Below are 22,023 nucleotides of genomic sequence, written 5' to 3' on the forward strand. Positions count from 1 at the left end.
ACTATCTTGTGAGAGTCTGGAGCTCTGAGTGTCCCCTGCCATAGGGCCCACACTAATCCGGGGCCGAGCCCTTGGCTCCACTGCCTTCACTTCCCGTTACTGATTATTTTGAGTGAAACAGGGTCAAGGGGGAGTCTTATAAGGCTTCTCATTCAATGAAACACACGAGCGTCCGGGAAGGGGGCCTCTTCACCGTTGTCTTCGCGGTTGTCAAAGAGTGTGAGCACTAGAGTCAGAAGACCTGAGTTCTAATCCTGTTACAGCTGCCTCCTACTGGTGTGAGCCTGTACAAGTTACTTACGCCCGCTGGCCTCAGTTTCCTTAGTCGAATGGGGGGGGAGAGTAGTAAAGACGAGGAGTTGACCCAACTCCATGAACTCTTTGAACCTCAGTTTCCCCTCTTGGGTTAACTCAATCCTTGAATTGCCAGTCTCCTGTGCGGTGGGGGGAAGGGAGAGGGTGAGCAGGGAGAGGAGTGTGCCCACTCTGGGCCGGCTCCCCTGCCCCACCCCCCTTTCAACCTCCTTCGCCTTCCCGCTTCGAAAGTCCGGGGCGGAGAAGCGAGGTGGGCGCCCGGGACTCCCCGCGCGGGAACGAGAGGCCCGCACGCTTTCCCAGCCTGCGACCGCCAACTTTGAGCCCCCGCACAGCAGCTGGAGGGGAGGGCCAGCTCCCTTTGGGAGCGCGGGCAGACCGGCTGGAGAAAAAGGGGGGGAGGGCGTGCCTCTGGGGGGAGGGGGCCCCCCTCGGCAGAAGGAAACAATGTAACCACTGCTGCGAAGCCAAGCAAGGCGAGGCGGGGCCCGGGTGGCTGCCCCCTCCCATTGCTCCACCGCCTTGTCCATTAGACGCCTTTCCCCGCCCTCTCGGCGCTTTTTTTTTTCTCATTCCCGGGCCCGCAGCTCGGGCCCTTTTTGAGATCCCCTCCCTCCCTCTGGAGGCAACCCGGGCCCTGCCCCGCCCCCTTGCCCCGCCCCGCCCCGTCCCGTCCGGCTGGTGTTGCTGCTGGTGCTGCCGCCACCGCCGCCGCCGCCTCCTCCTCCTCCTCCGCCTCCTCCTTCTCAGCTCGGCTAGCCTCGATTGCCCTGCCCTCCCGGGCCCTGCCACCCGTACCCTCCCTGCGCTGCGCCGGGTGGCGCTGCTGCTGCGGCTGCGGCCCGAGGCGCGGGGGCAGCGGGGGCGTAGCGCGGCCAGCCCGCCCAGGCTGTCCGGGCAGCGGCAGGGCGCGATGGTGACGGCGCTTCGGAGGAGCGGCTAGCGGCCGCCATGGAGCCCGGGGGCAGCGGCGAGGGCAGCGAGGGGCCAGGGGCCAGGATGGAGCCCCGGCCGGGGGCCTGCCAGTACGCCCATGTGCAGCTGCAGGGGGGCGCACCCTGGGGCTTCACTCTAAAGGGGGGGCTCGAGCACGGCGAGCCGCTCCTCGTGTCTAAGGTAAGCGGCGGCGCCCGGCTTCGGATGGGCCGGCCCGGGCTGATGGGCAGGCGGGCAGTGGGTGTGGGCACAGGGCAGGCAGAGGGCGAGGGCGCTGGCGCAGGGCGGACCGAGGGGGCAGCGCACAGACTCGGCCCAGGGGCACCTCTAGCCCCCCGCCGACCCGTCGGCCTCCTTCCAGCCCTGGGAAACCGCAGGTTCGGCGGGCGAGCGTGCCCACATGTACACTGGGCACAGAACATCCGTGTCTGCCTTCGGACTAGGGCTGGGATGGGGACTTGGAAGCACTTGGGGGCGGCCTGGGGTGGGCAGGCGGACCAGAAGCAGGCGCGCACCTCACCAGCTGGACGGGCCAGAGGGGCAGAGGGGCAGCAGGACAGCGAAGCTAGGCTGGGACCTTGGAGACACTCGCAGCCTCGATCCAGAGTTGCAGACCGGGTGGGAGCCGTGCCCCAGACCCCCGCACACACAGCCATTCCAGAGCGGGCTCGAGGCAAGCCCCAAGCTGAGCTGCTGGCCCAAGGCTCCTGCTCAGCTGCCCCGCGACGATGCGTGCCCCGCTCAGCCCGGAGTGGTCCTCTCTTCCCAAACTGCCTGCCTCCAGGGGCACGGCGAGAGCCCAGAAGTTGGCGCGCCCCTCTCCCAGGCCCCCCTCGCTCTCTCCCTCTCTCGATCGCTGCCTGCCCTCCCTGGGCCCTCCCCGGGCCGCTTCTATCACGGGAGCCTCCCTCCCTTCTTTCGCCTTGGTGATTTCCAGCCTAGGCTCCTAAGTTACAAAGTGTGGAGAAGCCTCGGGCTGAGCAGTCCAGCTGTGCTTCGTGCTGCTGCGGCGGCTGCCGCTGCGGCTGCGGCTGCCTCGGCGGCTTCTACAGCCTCAGTGTTTGTTTGTTTTACGGGACTGGAATCTGCTTGAAGCCCCCCTCGGCAGGGGGCAGGGGAAGAGCGCTATGAAATGGAGAATACTTCGTGTGTGTGTGTGTGTGTGTGTGTGTGTGTGTGTGTGTGTGTGCGCGCGCGCGCGCCTGGGGTGGGGGACTTGCTTTCTTTTGGAGGAAGAACACGGTTCACCTTGAGGAATCGCATGGAGAGAGGTTAAAGATTCTGGGCTAAACAAACTTGCTACTAACCGTTCCAAAGCCCTCAAGAGCGAGACAGATTCCGGAGGCGAGGCGGCTAAAGAGCAGAGAGCCGAGTTGCGAGTGAAGACGTGGGAACTGGGTTAGCTGACTCTGGAAAGGGAACAAACTTGCCCCCCTTTCTTTCTAACCCCCAGCCCCCCTGGCCATGCCTCACACCATTACTTCCCATCTTGATCAGGTTTGGCCTGGCCTCCGGTTATTAGGAGCCCACGGGTCTGTCCCGGTCAAGGCTGTTCCAGGACAGTTCCTTAGGGAGGGCAGGTTGGCTTTGGGCATTTGGCACCTCCCGGTGGTGGAAGCCTTGGGGCGCCTCTGTGGGGAGGAGTTCTAATCTTCAGCTTGGAAAACAGCCAGCCCCTAGCCTTGTCCTGGAAACACTAGCCTAGTAAGAAACTTACCCTGGGGTTCAAAGGGTCCCAGGATGGATCTCTAGGGGTCTGGGAACTCACGAGTTTCAGAATGATTGTTTTGACAACTGAATTTCAGTATAGTGGGTGTCCTGCAAAAGACACCTCTCTATTTTATTTCGTGCATTAAAAACTCTTCTTTTGAGACACCAGAGAGGTTCAGAACACAAGAAAGGTGAGGCAGGCCTGGCTTCCAGACTCTTTCTCTGCCCCTGCTCTTGGGTCCATTCTGCAAAGGAGCCAGCTCTTCCTACAGCCCAGGGAGGCTCCCAGCTGCCCCCATCTAGACCTTCTCCCATTTGTGGAATAGGTTTCAAAACAATATCCCTCTTTATGTATTTGGAGGGGGCATGGCCCCTTGGTGAGGAGTTTCTCTAAGCTAAAGTTCTTCTTTACCAAATTCTGAACTGGGTTGTTAACTGCACCCCCCCCACACACACACACCTTGGACCTCATGGGCCCTTCCTTCTGACTTATCCCAGGGCATGGCTCTCTCTTCAGAGCTAGAGATTGCAGCCTTCCGTCCTGGGGGTGGAGATGGGGGAGGGCTGTTGTAGTTGCTACCCAAAGCTGGCTCCCCTTCCAAATCTGGAGACTCCTCTAGGATCAGGGAGGAGTGTGCAGCTGGATAGGGGGATCCCCAGAAGTCTGTGTTCTGGATTGGAGAGGAAGGGGATGGGTAGGGTTAGATGAGGGGAACCCATGTAATGGCCCAGGCCGTTGGAAGAGGAAGGGCCTTCTGCTTGGAGACGGCTAGCCAAGATACACTTAGCCCTGTTCTAAGGCGTCTCAATGTTCACAAATCCCCCAGGTTAGCAGTTCAATCGGCTCTCTTCTTGTCTGGGACAAACCAGTTCCACGGATTTAGCGCCACCCCATCCTCTCCCCTCAATCTCTGGGGCCTCCCTTCTGTGCATATCACCTATGCTCTCATTAAGTATGGATTTATTAGCCCCCAATGGCAGGAGTTTCCAAACTGTGGATAGCGTACTCCTTACAAAGATTCTTGGGCATGGTCCACTAATATGAGCACGCTTACCTGTTTATAAGTTATTTGCAGGGACATTATAAAACTTATGCAAAAAGACAGGTGAAAAAGATGAAACAATATTTGATCCTAGAAGTAACAGGGAGCCCTGCAGAGATGTGAGGCTTTAGGGGAAGGCAGTGAACTCTGGGATCTCACATACTATCCACATCTGCTCCCCCCCCCCCCCATGAAATGGGGAAGGAGCTAGCTAGGCTCTTACTCTGTGGTCACTGACAACTCCCAGAGCCTGCCCTGTGAGGGGTACAGGGGAGGGAGGGGAGTGGGGGCAGATTTTCCCCAGCAGCACCTGCAGTTAGGTGCTCAGGTAGGGGTTAGGGTCATCACTGTTTCAGAAGAGGAAGTGGGAATTTGCACAACCCCGGGAGAGGAACAGAGAGGGGAAGGGATGCCGGTCCAGGGTGGATGTGGCCATGTTGGAGGCTAGGGTGGGGCTCATCCTCCCACCGTCTGATTGGTTAGTCCCACACCCTTTGGGAAGGGTCCTGGGTCAGCCACAGCTCTGGAGACCACTGCCCTGTGGGATTGTAGACAGCTGGAGGGCAGAGATTGTGCTGGTTTGTCCTGCGTCTTCCACAATAGGCATCTAGTCCTTGTTTGGGGAGTTGAAATGAACAGAAAACAGGCCAAGGCCTTTTGCCCCTGCCTCGAAGTCTGACCAAGCACCTTGTGTTCCCCCCAGGCTGCTAGTACTCAGAGGATGGACCCCCAACATGATCTCCCTCAAAGGTGAAGGAGGTAGTGTCGGGGAATGAGCAGAGCTCTGCGCTTGGTGTCAGCAAAGTCTCTTCCAGCTCTGTGACGCAATGAAGACGTTATTCTTCTGAAGGGAGGCTGTTTGTAGGAGGGAGGATTCTCCAATGGGTTATCGCTCATGAGTATCTTAAGTGAGGGGAGAGAGGAGGGAGAATTTCCTTGGAGTGACTCCTTGTGATTAGGGTCTGTGGGTTCAAGAGGGCTCGTGGGATCAAAGTTCTCTCCATTCCAGCCTCTTCATTTTATAGAGGAAACTGAGGTACGGTAGGTTGTGCCCAAGATCACAGAAATATTGAGGAGCTGAGCCAACATTCAGACCCCAGGCTTTCAATGGCAAGCGTTCTTTCCCCTGTACTCTTGCTCTCCCTGATGGGCTGAAGGTGTGCAAAGCATGCTGGGAAAAGTACCAGCCCAGGACCAGAGAATTCTTCAGAGGGAGAAAACCAGTCATTTGGGATGCTTTCTTGTGGGGCAGGCTAGGATGTCACCTCCGAACACGGGAAAGGATTGCCCTGTGTCTGGGGCCTGGCTTGTAGGAGCAGGATGGAGGGGGAAGCTTTTGGGTTATTGATCACCTGGCATGAGTGTCACAGACCTTTTGGTATGATTTATCTCATTAGTCACAAGAAATGGCCAACACCTCACTCCTAGGAGGGGGGCCCACCCACTTCTTTGGGGGTGTCAGGGCAAGGCTTGAGGCTCCTGGAACCAGTGAAATGGAAGGGAATGAGCATTTGTAAAGTACCTACTATGTGCCAGGCACTGTGCTAAGTGTTCTTTACAAATATTATCTCATTTGCTCCTCACAACAACCCTGGGAGATAGGTGCCAGTATGATCTTCATTTTATAGTTGAGTAAACTGAGGCAGGCAGAGGTTTAGTGACTTGCCCAGGGTCACCCAGCTAGTAAATGTCTGAGGTTGGATTTGAACTTGGGGCTTTCTGACTCCAGGCCCAGTGCTTTCTCCATTATGGCCATACCCACTGCCTCTGGTGGGGAGCTTCTGCCTTGGCATCATGAGACCTCAAAGATTGCAGAGTCCGAGCCCCTCCTTTTATGCTGGAGGTACCTGGCTACCAGGGAGGGGAGGGGAGAGGCCTGGGGCCAGGGAGGGGAGGTACCTTCCTCAAAGGCTTGTACCTGGGGTCTGCCTCCTCCACAGAAGACTATAAGCAGGGGGGCCCCCAGCTGGCTGCCCAGCCCAAGATTCAGGTTTCCCCTGGAATATGATTATTGGTGAGGCCTGCTGTGTGAAGGACACTTCCTTTCTCCCTCCCTCATTCCCAAGGCCAGGCTGGGTGGGGTTGGAAGGTTCCCATCACTTCACTGGGAGTTTCCTGAGTGGAGGGAGGTACTAATGTTTTCCTGATCTCCAGAGACTAGCATCTCTCTCTCTTCCTCTTTCTTTCCCTCTCTTCCTCTTTCTCTCTCTCCCTCCCTCCCTTCCCCCCGTATCCCTCCCCTTCCCCCTCCCTCCTCCATCTCTCTTTCTCTCTCCTCTCTCTATCTTCTTCTCTCTCTTCCTCCCTCTCCCTCCTTTCCCCCCTTCCCCCTCTTTCTCTCCCTTGCCCCCTCTTTCTCTCTCTCTTTTCTCTTTGTCTGTCCCTCTCTCTTTATCTCTCTGTCTCTCTCTTTCTCTTCTCTCTTCCTCCTTCTTCTCTCCTCTCTCTCTTCTCTCTCCCTCCCTCCTCTCTTTCTCTCTCTCCTCTCTCTTCCTTTCTCTCTCTCTCTTTCCTTTCTCTCTCTCCCTCCCTCCTCTCTCTCCCTCCCTCTCCTCTCTCTCTTTTTCTCTCTCTTCTCCCTCCCTCCCTCCCCATCTCTCTCTCTCTTTCTTCTCTCTCTTCCTCTCTCTCCTCTCTCTCCCTCCCTACCTCTGTCTCCCTCCCTCTCTTCCCCCCTCTGTTTCTCTCTCTATCTCTCCTCTCTATCTCTTTTCTCTCTTCTCTCTCCCTCCCTCCTCTCTCTCTTCCTGTCTCTCTTTCTTCTCTCTCTTCCTCTCTCTCCTCTCTCTCCCTCCCTCCCCACCTCTCTCTCTCCCTTCCTTCCCCCCTCTGTTTCTCTCTCTGTTTCTCTCTCTCTCTCTCTCTCTCTCTCTCTCTCTCTCTCTCTCTCTCTCTCTCTCTCTCTCTCTCTCTCCCCCTCTGTCTCTCTCTTCCCTTCTCTCTCTCTTTCTCTCTCTCCTCTCTCTCTTCCTCTCTCTCTCTTCCTCCCTCCTCCTCTCTCTCCCCTCTTCTCTCTCTCCTCTCTTTCTCTCTCTTCCTCTTTCTCTCTCTCTTCTCTCTCTTTCCTTTCCCCTCTCTCTTTCTCTCTGTCTCCCCCTCTCTCCTCTCTCTCTTCTCTCCCTCTCCCTCCCCCTCTTCTCTCTCTCCCTCCCTCCCTTCCCCCCTCTCTTTCTCTATCTCTCCTCTCTCTCCTTCCCTCCCCCTCTCTTCTCTCTCCCTCCCTTCTCCCCTCCTCTCTCTCTCTTTCTCTCTCTCTTCTCTCTCTCTCCCTCCTTCCGCCCCCTCTTTCTCTTTCTCTCTCTCTGGATGAGGAGGCTTTTACCTGGCCTAGCAGAGAACCTGGGAGTGGGACAGAACATGTGGGCTCTGGAGAGAGATGGGGTGAAAGGGGGCCCATGTCATTTCTGGCTCTGCTGTGTCCCACAGTCAGGGCCCCAGCCTTGAGAATGTGGGATGTTCAGTTAGTGAGGAAGCGTGCCATACGGATTAGAGGGTTGGAATTTGACTGTGTTTGAATCCTGCCTCTGAAACTTACCAGCTGTGTGACCTTGGATGAATTGCCTAACCTCTCTGAGTGTTGGCTTTCTTATCTGTAAAATGGGCATGAGAACACCTGTTGTACTTACCTCACTAGGGCTCTGATAATCTAATCCTTCTAAAGTCCTCTGCAGCCTTTAAAGGACTCAATCAATTCTTGCTGCTGCTGTCATTATCAGGAGTGATGGTGGAGAGGAAGTTTCAAAATCCAGAATGTATGAAGCGGTCAAGAAATTCAGCACTTGGGCGCAGGTAGGTGATGCAGTAGATAGAGTACCGGCCCTGGAGCCGGGAGGACCTGCGTTCAAATTCAGCCTAAGACACTTGACACTAACTGTGTGACCCTGGGCAAGTCATTTAACCCCGTTGCCTAGCCTCCCCCCAAAAAAAAATCAGCACTTGCCTGGCCAAATCCCCAGGGGAATGAAGGTATTGGCTAAGAAGTGCTGGGCTAAGTGAGGTATGCTGGCTTCTAGCCCCAGGACCTCAGTTTCCCCATTTGTGAAATGAGGAGCTGGACTAGTTGGATTTCGGGGTCTTGTCCAGATCTTCATGGCAGGTCCCTCCTGACCTCCCTCCATCAGCCCCTCTATCTGTTTGGAATGATAACAGCCCTTCTCCATCTAGGTTAAGGGGGTAGACCTAGGAGAGCGAATTGTGTTAAGTGCCCTTGGTCTATTACATGCCAGCCTTCAGACTCTAACATAAGTCCAGTGTTCTCTCGACCACTGGGGTCTCTAGAGCAGTAGCAGTTGTCCAACTGTTGGAGAAGCTCAGAGGACCTGGGTTCAGATTCTGACCGTGTCACTCACTGCATCTGATAACCTTGAGCAAGTCACCTGACCTGTTATGCCTCAACTTCCCCTTCTGAAGGCCTTTCCAGCTCTTATCCCATGATTTCTGTCCAGGCAGGATGTTTGAGGGGTCTTGAGTCAGGGAGAGTTTGTGTCCTTGCCCCCTGGGCTTGAGAAGGAGTAGGCCATGGGATGGCCAGACAGTTGGGATGCTGGGAGAACCCAGATACAATCAAGAGACTGTTAGACTTGGTGTTGTAAAGGCTTCTCTCTGAGCCTGTCTCCTTTTCTAGAGAAGGGTCTCGTGCCTGCAGGGCCTGACATCTGACTCAGAGGGCAGCCTGAACCAGATGAAAATGTAATTGGGAATATTCAGCAAAATAAATAAAACTATAGCAGACCATAGACAATGTGAACATGTTTTTCAGGCTTCTGTACCCTCTTAGAGAGTTTGACTCCATTGCTGTAGATTGTAAAGGTAGAGGCTCAGTGGGAGCTGGGCAAGAGGCTTTTGTTCCCCCATCCCATTTTCTGAAAGGCTTGATAAGCCTCCTCCCTCGAGGGCCTGCAGCAGGGCCCAGTGATGCTTGGATGCATTGAAGGCCAGTTAGTGTCTGAGTATTGGAATTCACTGGGCTCCCTTTATGAGTTCCTGGAGGGGGCCGGTGGTGATGCAATGGGAGAAAGGCCTTGATGATGCACCCTGGGAGAGGCAGGAGAGGGGATGGCCTCGTTGTGGTATGAGCCCCCTCTCCCTTCCCAAGCTGACCCCCTTGTGTTGCTCCTGCTTGGTGGGGCCCCTGTCTTGGCTCGCCTACTTATTCCCTGTGGCTCTGGCTGGGTTCTTGGGCTCTGGTAGTAGCACAGAAGGCTCGACCTGCTTCTACTTTTGCACCCCTCCAACCCCAGGCAAACAAAAGAATCCAGCTCCAGCTGGAAGACACTTGAGCTTGTCTTTGGGGGGAATTTTTGGGGGTGGAAATGTTCCCTCCCCCAGGAATTTCTTAAGAGGGAGTGGAGAGGCTGGGCTTGGTGGCGTTGGAGTGATTCTCTTGAGGAAGCAGCCATGTGGTCCCAGTTAGGTTTCTTCAGAACCAGTGGCGCTGCTTTTGAGAGGAGTGTAGGCAGAGTCCCCAAGGGCTGCAGCTCTAGGCTGCCGTGGCCTTCAGAACAAACCTTCCTATGTGCAAAGCACTGGGTGGGCCAGTTCTATCCCAATCTGCAAGGAGTTTCTACTATAGTGGGGAGGAGAATGGGGAGGGGTGAGTCATAAGCATCAGAACTGTAATACCTGGTAGTCCAAGGCCAGAACATTAGCTACCCACCCAAGGAAGTGTTTGGGGGGGGCTTGGAGGAGGAAGGGCATTACTGGTGGGGCCCAAGCTGGCATTGAAGCTGGACTTACTATGAGACTGGGTAGGAATTGCACAGGTGAGTGGGGGCAGGGAGGGCGTTCCCAGCGTGGGGAACAGTGAACCACGGCTTGGAGACAGGAGAGCCATGGGCAGCTCTGGGACAGCACACTGTTGTTGAGTTGGCTTGGAGTGAGAAGTTCCGAGAAATCCATGATGATGAGTCCTAGGATAGGAGCTCTGGAGTTGAGTTGGCAGATGCCTTCCAGGTCATCTACTCCTACAGCCACACAGGGAGGGAGGGAGGGCAGAGTTGGGCCTGGCACCCCACCTCCCCTGCTGACTTTTAGCATCAAGTCTCTGATCTTCAGTTTGCTCATCTGGGAGGAAACCCTCCCTCCTGCAGTGTGGAAGGAACCTTTAAGGGAAGATTTGAAACATGTGTGGAGTCGAGGCAGGGCTGGGCTTGAAAGCACCTGACTGCTGAAGGGCCCGTCCTTCCAAGGACATCCCCCACTGCTCTACTCTGCTTCCCCCTCCTCCTCCTCCTCCTCCTCTCCCCTCCCTTCCCTTCCCTTCCCCCTCCCCTTCTTCTCTCCCCTCTCCTCTCCCTGGGCTGGGCCCTGGCTGGGCCGGCCAGCTGCTGCTGGGGCCTCTGCTCCTCAAGCCCCTGCTGCAGAAGGCCTGGCCCAGCGGAGGGAGGGGGGCTCGAGAGGGAGGAAGAGCCTTGGGTTGGGGGAGGAGAGGGCCAGATGTGTGCAGGCAGCCGGAGCTGGATTCCTGTAGCCTTGGCTCTATGGGAAATTGGAACAGCAGGGCCTCAAGCCGCAGCCCTTGAAGGATTGCAAAGCACAGGAGGTTGGGATTTTACCCCGGGTGGTTCTGGGTGGTTCTGCTCCTGGGGGCCTGGGGTGGGGAGAGGCTAGAGCAGCACCTTAGGTAGGGGACCAGAGGATTGCCAATTGGAAAAGAGCTCCGAGTTCCTCTAGTCCAACCCCTCACTTTGTGGGCAAGGAGGAAGTTGAGGCCCGGGGAGGAAAAGCGATTGGACCAATGCCTTCCAGCCCTTGAGCACCAGACGTGGGCGCTGCTGTGCCGCGTCCCTGCTTGACATGTTGTTATATGTTTGTTCTTTCACGCACCCCACATTTCGGATGTGCCCACTCCGAATGCTCACGGCATCATCTTCTGGGAAAAGTTCGAATGCCTCCCCAGGAGCACGCTTCTGTACCTACTGGCAGGCATCGCCCTTGTGCACAGGGCCTGGACAGAGTCTGGTGAGACCTGTGTTTGACTCCCACCTCTGACTCTCACTTAACTTTGTGACTCTGGGAAAATCACTTTCACCTCTCTGAGCCTCAATTTCCTCATCTGTAAAATAAGGGCAGCAAACTCTGTAGTCCTCACCTCACGTGAGTATTATGAAGTGCCAAGGAGGTACTTGGCTGGCCTTAGAGCACCCTCGAAGTGGCCACAGTGATTATTATTAGCATTGTTAATACTCTCAAGGGATTGGCTTTGGGGGGGAGGGAGAAAGTATACAGGTGGCTTTTTCAGCTCCTGCCAGTGAGCTGACTCAGTGGAACTGGCCTCCTCTGCAGGAGTTGGGCTCCTCCTCGCAGCTCTCTGAAGCGCCACCCAGTGGGCACCTCTGCTGCCTGACTCTGGGGAGAGACAGGGCATAGACTGTTAGGTCTACGAAGGCTGCAATGGGGGCTCAGAAGCCATCAAGTCTAATCTTCATTCGCCACATGAGGAAACTGGGCCCCAGAGAGAAGAAGGGTTATACAGGTCAGTAAGTGGCAGAGCTGGGCTTTGAACCCAGATCTCCTGAGGCCAGCTTTCCCACACTGTCTTAGATACGGCCTCTCTTGGACACACAAAAGCTCCATTGAACCAGGAAATGGCCCTTCTGGATGATTGGCATCCTGGCTGGATGAGACCCATATTTTATCTCCCAGAAATGCCCCCTTTGGATGAGTACTCTAACTCAGGTGGCTAGGGTTCGAGGGCTGCTCAGATGAATTGGCTGGAGGAGGGCTTTGTTCCCTCCCCTTTCTCGGCTGTCCCAGGATAAATCCACTGAATGGAAAGAGTGGCTAATGCTTCAGTTGGGGAGGATATGGGCCCTTCTTCCTCCCATCCCACTGGCATGTTTGTCTGGGCAGGCTGCCAGCTGAGCTGGGCATTGGAGCCCAGGTGCTTGGATGACTTGACTTTTCTTGGGGAGCCCACTCTAGGTTGGACTGCATGCTCTGGGCTAGCCTAAGGAAGGGAGGTGAAGTGCCCCCCAGCAGATGGGATAGCCCAGATCCCAGCAGGCATGCTTTTGGCTTCTGCTCAGGGGTCTGATCCTGTACCTGGGGAGCCTCCCCCTTTTACTTTGCATTCTTGTCAGATATCAGGTGCGGGGAGCAACCTAGAGGGTCTGGCCTCCAGGCCTGGCTTATTCACTTCCTGCCTAGGCGATCCCGGCTCAGGAAGTCCACCCCTCTCAGCCCCAGGTTGTCCATCTGTAAAATGGGGATGAAGCTGTGGATGAACTCTACCTCCTAGGACAAGCTGATCTATTTAAACTACTTTACAAGCTTGGCAGTGCTACAGAAATGTCATGATTCTTACTAAGGAGAGGTGGCCTGGGGTGGTAGCAGGTGAGTTGGCCTTGGCGTCAGAGCCCTGGGCCCAAGCGCACCTCTGACACATTCCGCCTGTGCGATGGGGCCAGCCTCTGCACTTCCCACCCCCCCCCCCCTTTATCGCCCCAAGACCAAAAGTTGCAGATAGTTGGGGCTTTTTATTGGTGGGGTGGGTGAGTCTTGGTCCCAAGGGGAGGGCCCATCCTTTCTATTTTTTCTCCGTTCGTAGCCATGGACTCGTGTCACTAATGAGGCCAACATTTGTTAAGTCTTGCCTAGGAGGTGCTAGGTGAGAGAGGGGCTACTGTAGCATAGGAGACAGAGAGCTGACCTCAAAGGCAGGAAGCCCTGAGTTCAAGTCTCACTTCTGACACATACTGACTATGTGACCCTGGTCAGATCATTTAACCTCTCAGCGTCAAACTCAAATAGAAATGGAGGCTACTAAAGCATACATAAGAATCCTGGAAGGCTGTACATTGACTTAGAAAACCACATATTTATAGATTTCTTTTTTAAAAAAAACGAATGCTTCAGTATTTCAAAATCAGGTAAGAGCTCCCTTTTTCCTCTGGTTGGGCTGTACTCAGGAGTGTTGACAGTCCCAGGCCTGGTCCCTATTCTGCTGTTAATGGGCCATGTGGAGAAGAGGATGAAAAAGGAAAGTGTACGTGATCCTTCAGGCATAGGGTCCGGAAGGAGAGTGCTCTGAGACTGACGTAGAAAGCCAGGGCCAGGCAACAGAAAGCGCTGGGGCTGGGGGATTTCTTGAGTTCTGTCATAGGAAAAAGAGGCTCAGAGAAGGATTTCAGGCCCCTCTCTGCTCATTGTGCCTCACTGTGGAGAGAAAGCAGAACTGCCCCACTCAGATTGCTATTCTGGGGAGAAGACCCTGAGATTGAATAGGCCCCCACAAATGTGACTAACACGAAATTGATGCCCAAGATCAGTAGAGAGATAGAGCACATCTGGCTGATCTGGCTGACTTGAAGTCGCCTGACCCAGATGAACTCCATCCTCCAGTCCTGACAGGTGGGATGCCAGAGCTGCTGCCAGTGATCATGGAAAGGATACCATAGGGTGGGAGAAGGGCAGATGGGCTCTGGAAAGGGAAAGAGAATGGAGTTGGCAAACTGTAGGCCTGGGAGAACGATCTGGATTCCTGGGGAAATTCTGGAACGGGGTGGGTGCTTCCACGTTAGGTGATCTGGGCACATGCAGAGGCAAGCCCCACGGCCCTTCTAAAGTCTGTCATTGAAGGAACGGCGGGAGAACATGGAGAAAGGTTGTTATTATTTATGATCACCAAGGGCCATGCTTGTTTCAAGGACATGTCATTTCCTTCCTTGGCAGGATCGCTAGACTGGTTGCTGAGGGGAATGCTGTGAATCAAGTTCATCTCGATGTTTAGCAGGGATTAGATGATAATAGAATCAGCTGCATTCTGAGTTCCTTGGATGGCCAGACTCAAAGAGGAGCTGGGAAGAGTTTAGTGTCGACATGACGGGAGGCCTCCAGCAGAACGCCCCCGAGATCGATGCCAGGCTCTGGGCTGGACATTCTCATTCAGGATTTAGATCTAGGAGTTGGCGGTATGCCCATGAGAGTTGCAGGTGGTGCACAGCTGGCTATGATGTACATTTGATAGTTGCCAGTGCCATTCTGGTGAGCAAGATGGAGAGCTGTGAGCTGGCCGACGGTGTAATTAGGTGGATTTGGAAGTGCAAAGAGTCATCGTTAATTATCTGAACTCTCCAGGAATTTGTGCTAGGCCTTGTGCTGTTGAACACTTTTATTGGTGACCTGGCATAAATGCCATCCTCATCACATTTGAAGAGGCCCTCAAGCAAAGAAGAATTGCCAACATTTGGGAGGATGACAGACAAAATCCCAGACGACATGGACTGACTAGAACATTGGACAAGCCTAATAGGATGAACTCTAACAGGCATAAATTTAAAGTCTTACATTTGGGTTCAAAAACCCCCAGCTGTGACCTTGTGAAATTGGGGGGGGGTGCCACTCTAGCACTTCAGCTGAAAGGTCTGGGGGTTTGAGTTGAATCCCTAGGGGACAACAGCAGTCCAGATGGATTTGAATTTTGCTTGTTTATTGCTGCAGAGACAAGGCCTAGGCAGGCCATGTAGGTCCTGCTGTCTTCTGCCCTGGTCACATCCCATCTGGAGGAAGTTTTGGTAGTCTGTTGTTTGCATCACAGTTTAGGAAGGACATTGCTAAACTGGTGAGTGAGCAGAGGGGACAGCTAGGCTGGGGAGGGGCCTTAGTTTGAGACTTTGCCTTGGGGAACTTACCCCTATTGGCTCTGAGCATTTGAACCTATGCCCTTAGAGTCCAATTCTGGCCATCTTTCCATTGCACCATGCAGCCTGCCTCTCTTTGACTAGCCCTTCCTCCTTCCTTCCATTTCCCCCCTTCTTTTGACTTCTTTTTCGAGCCCCAAATGTGGTCTCCTTTGGTAGCAGCTGGTACCCCTGATCTGCCTTGCCATGCTGTAGCAGAGTTGTGAAGAGCCTTGGAGATGACTTGGCTTAGGGAAGCCCCTTGGACTCAGCCTTCACCTATTTAGTTGAGTGAGTTACCTTGGCCTAGGCCTGGGGGCTCCTTGACTAATCTTTATCTTGGCCATTCCTCTCTGTGGTTTAGAGTTTGAGGGATTTGTATCAGTCTGAGTTGGAGACTTTGCTTTGGGTCCTTGGCTATGCAAATACCTGCCAGCCAGTCAGTCAGTGAGCTCCGATTGCATAAAAGGCTCTTGTGGGCCAGGTGCCGGGCCGTGTTGGGGGACCCAGAGACAAAGAGAGCAGCCACTGCTGCTGTTCTCTTGGGGGAAGGAGATGCAGAAGCACTTCAAAGAAAGCAGGTGTCAGTGGGGCCTGGCAGCCAGGCAGGGTGGCTGGCAGCAATGGGCTGTCCATGTCCTCTTTCCTTGGATGGGGAGTGGGGGCTGCCCTGTGTGAGCGTGAGAGATGAGTGTGCTCTGATCGCTTTGATGCTGCCTTATCCATCCCTAGTGCAAGGCAGTGGCAGTCTAGGGGAGGGGGCACTGAGCTTTGGATCTGCTGACCAACCCTTGGGGGGTCTTCTCCCAGGGGGCAGCCACGCCAGGATAATGATCTACCTCGGGCAAACTCTCCGGTGGACTGTGGACTTTTCCCCTAAGTGGCTGCAAGGCAGGGCTGGGAACCTAACATTCAGAAATTGGTTTAGCTGGTGCAGGCAGGTTGGGGGCATCTCAGGCTGTGGGCCTCCCACCTGCCCTCCCCAGTCAGCTTTGTTGATCTATACTGTGGCACAGATGTCCACGTGACCTGTTCTGGATGGACCCCAGCTGGCTCCCAAAGCTCACCAACTAGTCCTGTAGTAGTAGAGTTCAGAATTTTGCCAGGAACTGAAGTCAAACTCACTCGCTAATACTCTATGAAATGTGGCAACGATACTTAATGCTACCTACTTTGAAGGGCTGTTGGGAAGATAAGTTTACCCTAAAACTCGATCGATGGATCTAAATGTATGCTATTCTCACACTGGGTGTGGTTGTGGTCAGTAATGGTGAACCGTAGTAAGTAGGTTCTTGAGCAGGTGAGTAACCTGCTGAAATGGTGTTTCTGGAGGTCATTTTGCCTGTGGCCTCTAGGGGAGCTGGCAGAGAGTGGGAGGCAGGGAGATTGCTAGGAGGCTTTTGTGGTAGTGGAGGGAGAGGTGATCACAGAATTCTGGGACCTCAGCTAAGCTTCCCCTGAATTGAGGTGACAGTGGAGAGGAAAGGCTGAAGGGGAGAGGCATTGGGAAGAAGAAACCCACGCACATGACAGTTTAAATCTGGGGGATGAAGACAATGGATTCTGAGTGATGCCAAGGCTCTTAACCTTGGGAGCCTGGAAGGATGCTGCTTATTTGCTGGCAGAAATGGGGAGGCTGGCCTGGGGCTGTTCTATTTGGGACATAGTGAGTGTAGGGAGATGTCCTAGAGGCCCTGGGAAATTGCCTGTGGCCTGCCAGAGCTCTAGGTGTGTCAGGAGTGTTTGGGGGGAGCAGCTTAGTTTTACGGACATCATTTGGTAGGTCCTTTGAGGCTGCTGTAATCCTGGGAATGGCTGTTACCTGCACGGGATAGAAAAGTGTCCATATAAGAGGGGGAGAGGGGCCTGAGGTGAAGTTTGGGGGCTTACTTCCTCTTTGGTGGAAATGGCTCACCAACCCCAAAGAAGCCACGTGAGGACCACATTTGGGGTCTGTATCACATGTCCATTTTAAGCCACTTTATTTGAGGCCTGATTTTGAGCCTATGACAGGATTATTAATCTTGGGACAATCATTGCTACTTCAATCAGAATTATGGATTTTCTTGAAACATGCGATTGTAAGAGGTTTGCTGCATTCTTAACGGTGATTTCATTCTATCCAGAAGCATTTTTTCTCCCCTGGCAGAACACATCTTAGCCATTTAAATGAAGCCAATGGAAGATGAAAATGAAGATGATAGGTTCATTTACAATGAAGTTACCTGGAAGATGTCTCTTCTGTTAAGGGGTGTTCATACAAGTACTGAGTCTTGGTGTCCAATTATTCTCCCCTCCTCCAAGCCTGGCTGACTACAGCCCTAGACTGTATCCAGCATCTTACAGAGGATCCAGAGGGCTCTAGGGAAATGGGCCAGACTCAGCCAAAACATGTCTCTGATGATGGCCTGGCCACAAACGATAGCATGGGGAATTGATGACTGGCCGAGGAAGTGTCATGCAGGGAGAATGAGGGATGACAGACAGAGCACCCCAGGACTCAGGGCACACAGAAAGTTAAAAGACCTAGAGGAAGGAAGAAGCTGGACAAAAAAGGCGTTGGGAAGAGAAGACATGGAGAGATGTTGAACTGTGCCATCAAAGGGATGTGATGAGTGAAGTTTTGACTTCACTGTCCTGGGCACTTCTGTCACTAGCTCTGAGCCAGGGGATGGGCACTGAAACACCTGTCACCGTTTTCCTATAAATTCCCATAGCAGTGTGCTGGGAGCTTTGAGCCAGGTTTCGTGACAGGATTGTTGTTTTATTGTCATTTCAGTCATGTCCAGAGCTCTGTGACCCCATGTGGGGTTTCCTTGGCAGAGATACTAGAGTGATTGGCCATTGCCTTCTCCAGCTCATTTTACAGATGAAGAAACTGAGGCAGACAGGGTAAAGTGACTTGCCCAGAGTCACACAGCTAGTAACATTTGAGCTTAGGTCTTCCTGACTCCAGGCCTGGTGTTCTATCCACCGCAGCACCATCTCAACAGTGCTGCTTATAAACATGTGGAGGGGGCACTCTTGTCTCTACCGTGGCCTCACAAGCATCCTGTGCCTTTGTTACCATGGCTGCAGCCTCCAGTCTTGGCTTTGTTCGCTGTCCCATACTTCTTCCTTCTCTTTGCACCTAAGGTGCGGCAGATAGACTGAGTGCCTTGTACACATTGAGCGCTTAGGAAATGCTCACTGACTGCTTGAGTGGTACGGTGGGCAGAGGCTCTGAGGCATCACATCTATTGACCGAGGCATTTGAAGTGGCAGCAGGAGGCCAAGGCCAAGAACGCTGCATTTAGAGGCAAAGGACCTGAGTTCAGATGCTGGTTCTCTCACTTGCTAGCTGTGGGAGCTTGGCTCCCCTGGGAAGAGAGAAGATCAGGCTGGACTGACCTTCTGGTCAGTGCCCCACTGTGGCCAGGCAGGGTGGGGCGGGACTAGCGACTTCTCATGGTGAGGGCTCCCTTCTTGTACTGCTGAGGGATCTTTCTCATTCTCCATCACCCTGCCCTCCTTCCCCTCCCTTCTGAGATTTGGTTTCTGCCATACTGGGATTTTGCAACTCCTCCCTCCAAGGTCAGCAGGGAGTCCCTGATGGCCAAGGCCATTGGCCTTCTCCTTCCCTCCCTCCCTCTCCCACTCCCTCTTTCTCTTCTCCTCTCCTCACTCTCAATTTCTCTTTTCTTTTTTTTTTCTTTTCTGGTTTTTTTCTCTCCCTCCCTCCAGCCCCAGTGGCCTTTGCTTGGTTGGGATTCTCTCTGTGGCCCACACCTTTGGTGACTGCTCCTTTCTCCCCATGCTCCCTCCTGGGCTCATGGAGTTGGATCTGTGAATTTGGGGAAACAATCCTATCTTTATTTTGGCTGACCCCCTAACCTCCTTTGTGATCCTGCGTATCCGGTTGCATGCTTTTAAGTGCACTCTGGGAAGGAGTCCATAGACTTCACCAAGGCCCTGAGGGGTCCAGGTCACGAACACACTTGTGAGATCGAGAGTTCCTAGGCCCAAGGTCAGACAGTCAGAGTCCAGAGAGGTCATCAAGTCCTATCATTTGTTTTAGAGATGAGGAAACTGAGGCCACAGCAGGGAGAAGCCTTGCCCAGGGTCACATGGCCAGTGAGTATGGCAGATGAGTTTCCAGCCCCCACAGTCTTTGGCCTCCATGTCACTGACGTTGGCTGTTCAGCATCCTGGGAGGTGTCAGTCCATTGGCTGGCCTGGCCTGGGGGGCCCTCCCCACCCCCGGCTCCTAGGGGAAGGGCTTCTTCTTCCTTCTCTCCCTGCCATGTGTTTGTGGTTAGTAAATGACTGCAGTCCAGAGTTGGCCAAGGCCCGGAGTGATGTGAGATGAACTCCCCAAGCGCGTTTGATGAGAACGTGCTTTTTGGTGGAGGCATTGTGGGTTCGTCCATCACATACGTGCTGTTCCAGATGGCCTTGGGTCCAGGTTGCTGATGCTCTCCCTAATGGGGGGTATGTATAATTGCCTCTTTGGAGCCAGAACCATTTCAGGAATCCAGCTGCCTTGCTCCCCGTTGCAAACACCCCCTACCACCCCTTTGGCCTCGGTGATTGGCCCGTATTTCACAGAAAGTACAAACCATTGGCAAGAAGCAGGCCTCGGACCAGTGCTGAGTGATCAAGCTTCCTTTCCCATGATGCCGTGGTCACAAGTCCAAATGAAGGCACCATTCATAGGGCTCTCTCTCCTTCCGTCCCATATTTCATCAGACCTATTGTTAAAGGAAGCATAGATTGCTTGTGATAGTTCTTGAGCCATATGGGAGCCATACGTCTTTCTGTTCTTCCATTTTTTTGATCAGTGGTTATGTATGGCAGCAGAGCACAGTGGGAAGAGGGGGAATTTGGACCCCAAGGGTCTGGGTTTGAATCTTGGCTCTGCCACTTCCTGTGTGACCCTGGGTATGTCATTTCCTTTTCTGGGCCTTTGTTTCCTTATCTATTAAATTAAGGGGTTGGACAAGATGACCCAAGGCCCCTTCTGACTCTAAATCTATGGATCATGTATTTTCAGAAAAGTGTTGGCCGGAACTTCCCAAGCACTTGGAATGTGGCAGCAGTGGCCTGGTGTTGCCTTCAGTTTGGGTACATGAGATCACAGGAACCCAGCACGAATGTTAGAGCTGGAAGGCCCCGTCACTTACAGAGGAGGAAACTGAGAGTCAGAGAGGGGGAGCCACTTAGCCAGGGTCCCTGAGGTCCAGCATTGGTCCCTAGGGCCTCAGGTTCCACGCCCAGGGTCCTTCTCAAAACGTAACGCTGCCACTCATTGGGCGCCTCAAGTCTGACCTGGTTAGCACGGTGGCAGAGCCTGCAGTCACATGACCAACAGCCTTTGGTATTGCTCAGAGAGTTTTAGGATTTGTGGGATCCTGGAAAAGTGACCTAGTGCTTTCCTCGGCTTGCAGACAGGATGATGTGAGGTCCCATTGTAGAAGCTCATGAGAATGCTTTCAAGCAATCCGCCAATCAATAAAAAAAACATTGATTAAACACCTACTGTGTTCCAGGCACTGTGCTAAATGCTAGGGCTACAAAAAGAGTCAAAAGATGGTCCCAGCTCTCAAGGAGCTTATAGTCTAATGGGGAGACATGTGAACACATACACGAAACAAGCTCTATATGTGATAAATAGGAAATAATGAGCAGAAGGAAGGCCCTGGAAGGAAGAGGGCTGGGGGAAGGCTTCCAGCAGAAGGCAGGATTTTGGTTGGGACTTAAAGGAAGCCAGCGAGGTCAGCATACAGATCAGAGGAGGGAGCATGTTCCAGGCTGGGGGGCAGCCAGAGAGAAGGCCCACAGCCCAGAGATGGGGCCTCCAGGAGGCCAGGGTCACTGGATCCAAAAGTATGTGTCTGGGGAGTGAGGTGGAAGAAGACTGGAAAGAGAGAGCTTTGAATGCCAAATAGAGCATGTTGTATTTGATCCTAGAGGCGATAGGGAGCCACTGGAGTTTCTTGAGTGTGTGTGTGTGGGTGGGTGACGTGATCAGACCTGAACTTTAGGAAAATCATGGAGGATGGAGTGGACTGGGGAGAGACCTGAGGCAGACGCCCCCCCCCCCCGCAGTTATTGCAATAGTCCAGAAGTGAGGAGATGTGGACTTTTGCTGGGGATGTGTTCAGAGATGCTGCAGAGTTGAAATTGACAGGCCTTGGCACCAGATAATAATAATAGTAATTCTTATTCTTATTTTCATTATTATCTGGGTGGATTGCCTTGGCTTCTGGTAGTAGGAGAGAGTCACGGTGTTGGGTACTTTCCATCTCTGGTGACCTGGTGACTCAAGCAGCTCCCAGGGTTCTACTCAAATGGGAAGGAGTCCCTGGCCTCTCCCTTGGCTCACTCTCTTTGTCCAAAAACCATTCATTCATTCATTTGTTGAATCACTTACTCAACAAACATCCTGGAATCTTGAGTCTCTGAACTGGAAGGGTTTTTGATGACCAGTTTTTGAATGAGAATCCCTTCCGCTGAGGCTCTAATGGCTGCTCAGCCAGCTCCTCTTTGCAGAGCTCCAGTACTCCTTCCCACTTTGGGACAGCTCTTATTGATAGGAAGCCTTTCCTAATGGCACCTTCTCTGCATCGCTGATCCCTCTGTCACATGACAGCCCTTTAGCCTCTGGAAGTACCTAGCAGATACCCAGTCAGCACTGTGTGCTTGGAGTCAAAGATGACTCTCACATCTCTCAAGCCTTTGCTTCTTTACACTAAACATCAACAGTCCCTTTGCCCAATCATTGTATGGCCCTTCTAAAAGATCTGTGAAACTCTCTAGCCCAACTATCTGATTTTATAGAAGAAACGGAGGTCTGGATTCAAATGTTAAACTGTTTGGAGTTAAGTTTTCACATATTTGGCTTTGTACTGATAAGAACTGTCCGCAGAAATACCCTGAGGATGGAGGCAATGTCTCCTTGCCAGTTGGGGTCAAAGACCAGGAAGGTGGACCTTTGTGCTGGGATTGGAGCCAGAAACTGAACCCCAGGCCTGGTGCTTTTCTGGCCTGGGTGCCTAGGGGTCAGTGCCCTCCTTCCTCTCTTGAGGTCTGCTTTCTCCCCAGTAAAATTGGTGGAGGTGGAGGGGGGGGTGCAGAACTAAGAGATGTCTGTGCGTCCCTTTCACATCGGATGCTGACTCATTCATTAGAAAACAAGCTTTGCTTCCCAGTTCAGTGAGCTGTCTCCTCCCCCACCCCTCTAGTGTCACCACCTTCAGAATTGTGGTCTCCGTGGGTGAAGAAGCGAGTCTCCGGCTCTTTGTCATCCCATGTAGCCATCCCTCCAGGTGCCAGCACTGTTCTTTGCCCATCCCAGCTCCAGGACTTTGCCTTGATTCCTAAACCTTTGGGTGACTGAGCCTTCTCATCTGGAAGCCGCT

The 22,023-nt window shown here is 53.5% G+C and overlaps 1 protein-coding gene across 2 annotated transcripts in view; it reads left to right on the forward strand.

Moving 5' to 3' along the window:
• Positions 1–1,011: 1,011 nt before the first annotated feature.
• The window catches only part of SHROOM4 (shroom family member 4), a 129,668-nt gene continuing 108,656 nt past the window's right edge, over positions 1,012–22,023 (forward strand). For both annotated transcript variants that reach the window (XM_020978926.2, XM_020978927.2), the window contains exon 1: positions 1,012–1,431. In XM_020978926.2, coding sequence (XP_020834585.1) covers positions 1,267–1,431 — 165 coding nt within the window. In that variant the 5' untranslated portion in view covers positions 1,012–1,266. The remainder of the gene's footprint in view (positions 1,432–22,023) is intronic.

This window comes from Phascolarctos cinereus, unplaced genomic scaffold (genome assembly GCF_003287225.1).
Source record: "Phascolarctos cinereus isolate Bilbo 61053 unplaced genomic scaffold, phaCin_HiC Scaffold_8;HRSCAF=390, whole genome shotgun sequence".
Classification (NCBI taxonomy): Eukaryota; Metazoa; Chordata; class Mammalia; order Diprotodontia; family Phascolarctidae; genus Phascolarctos; species Phascolarctos cinereus.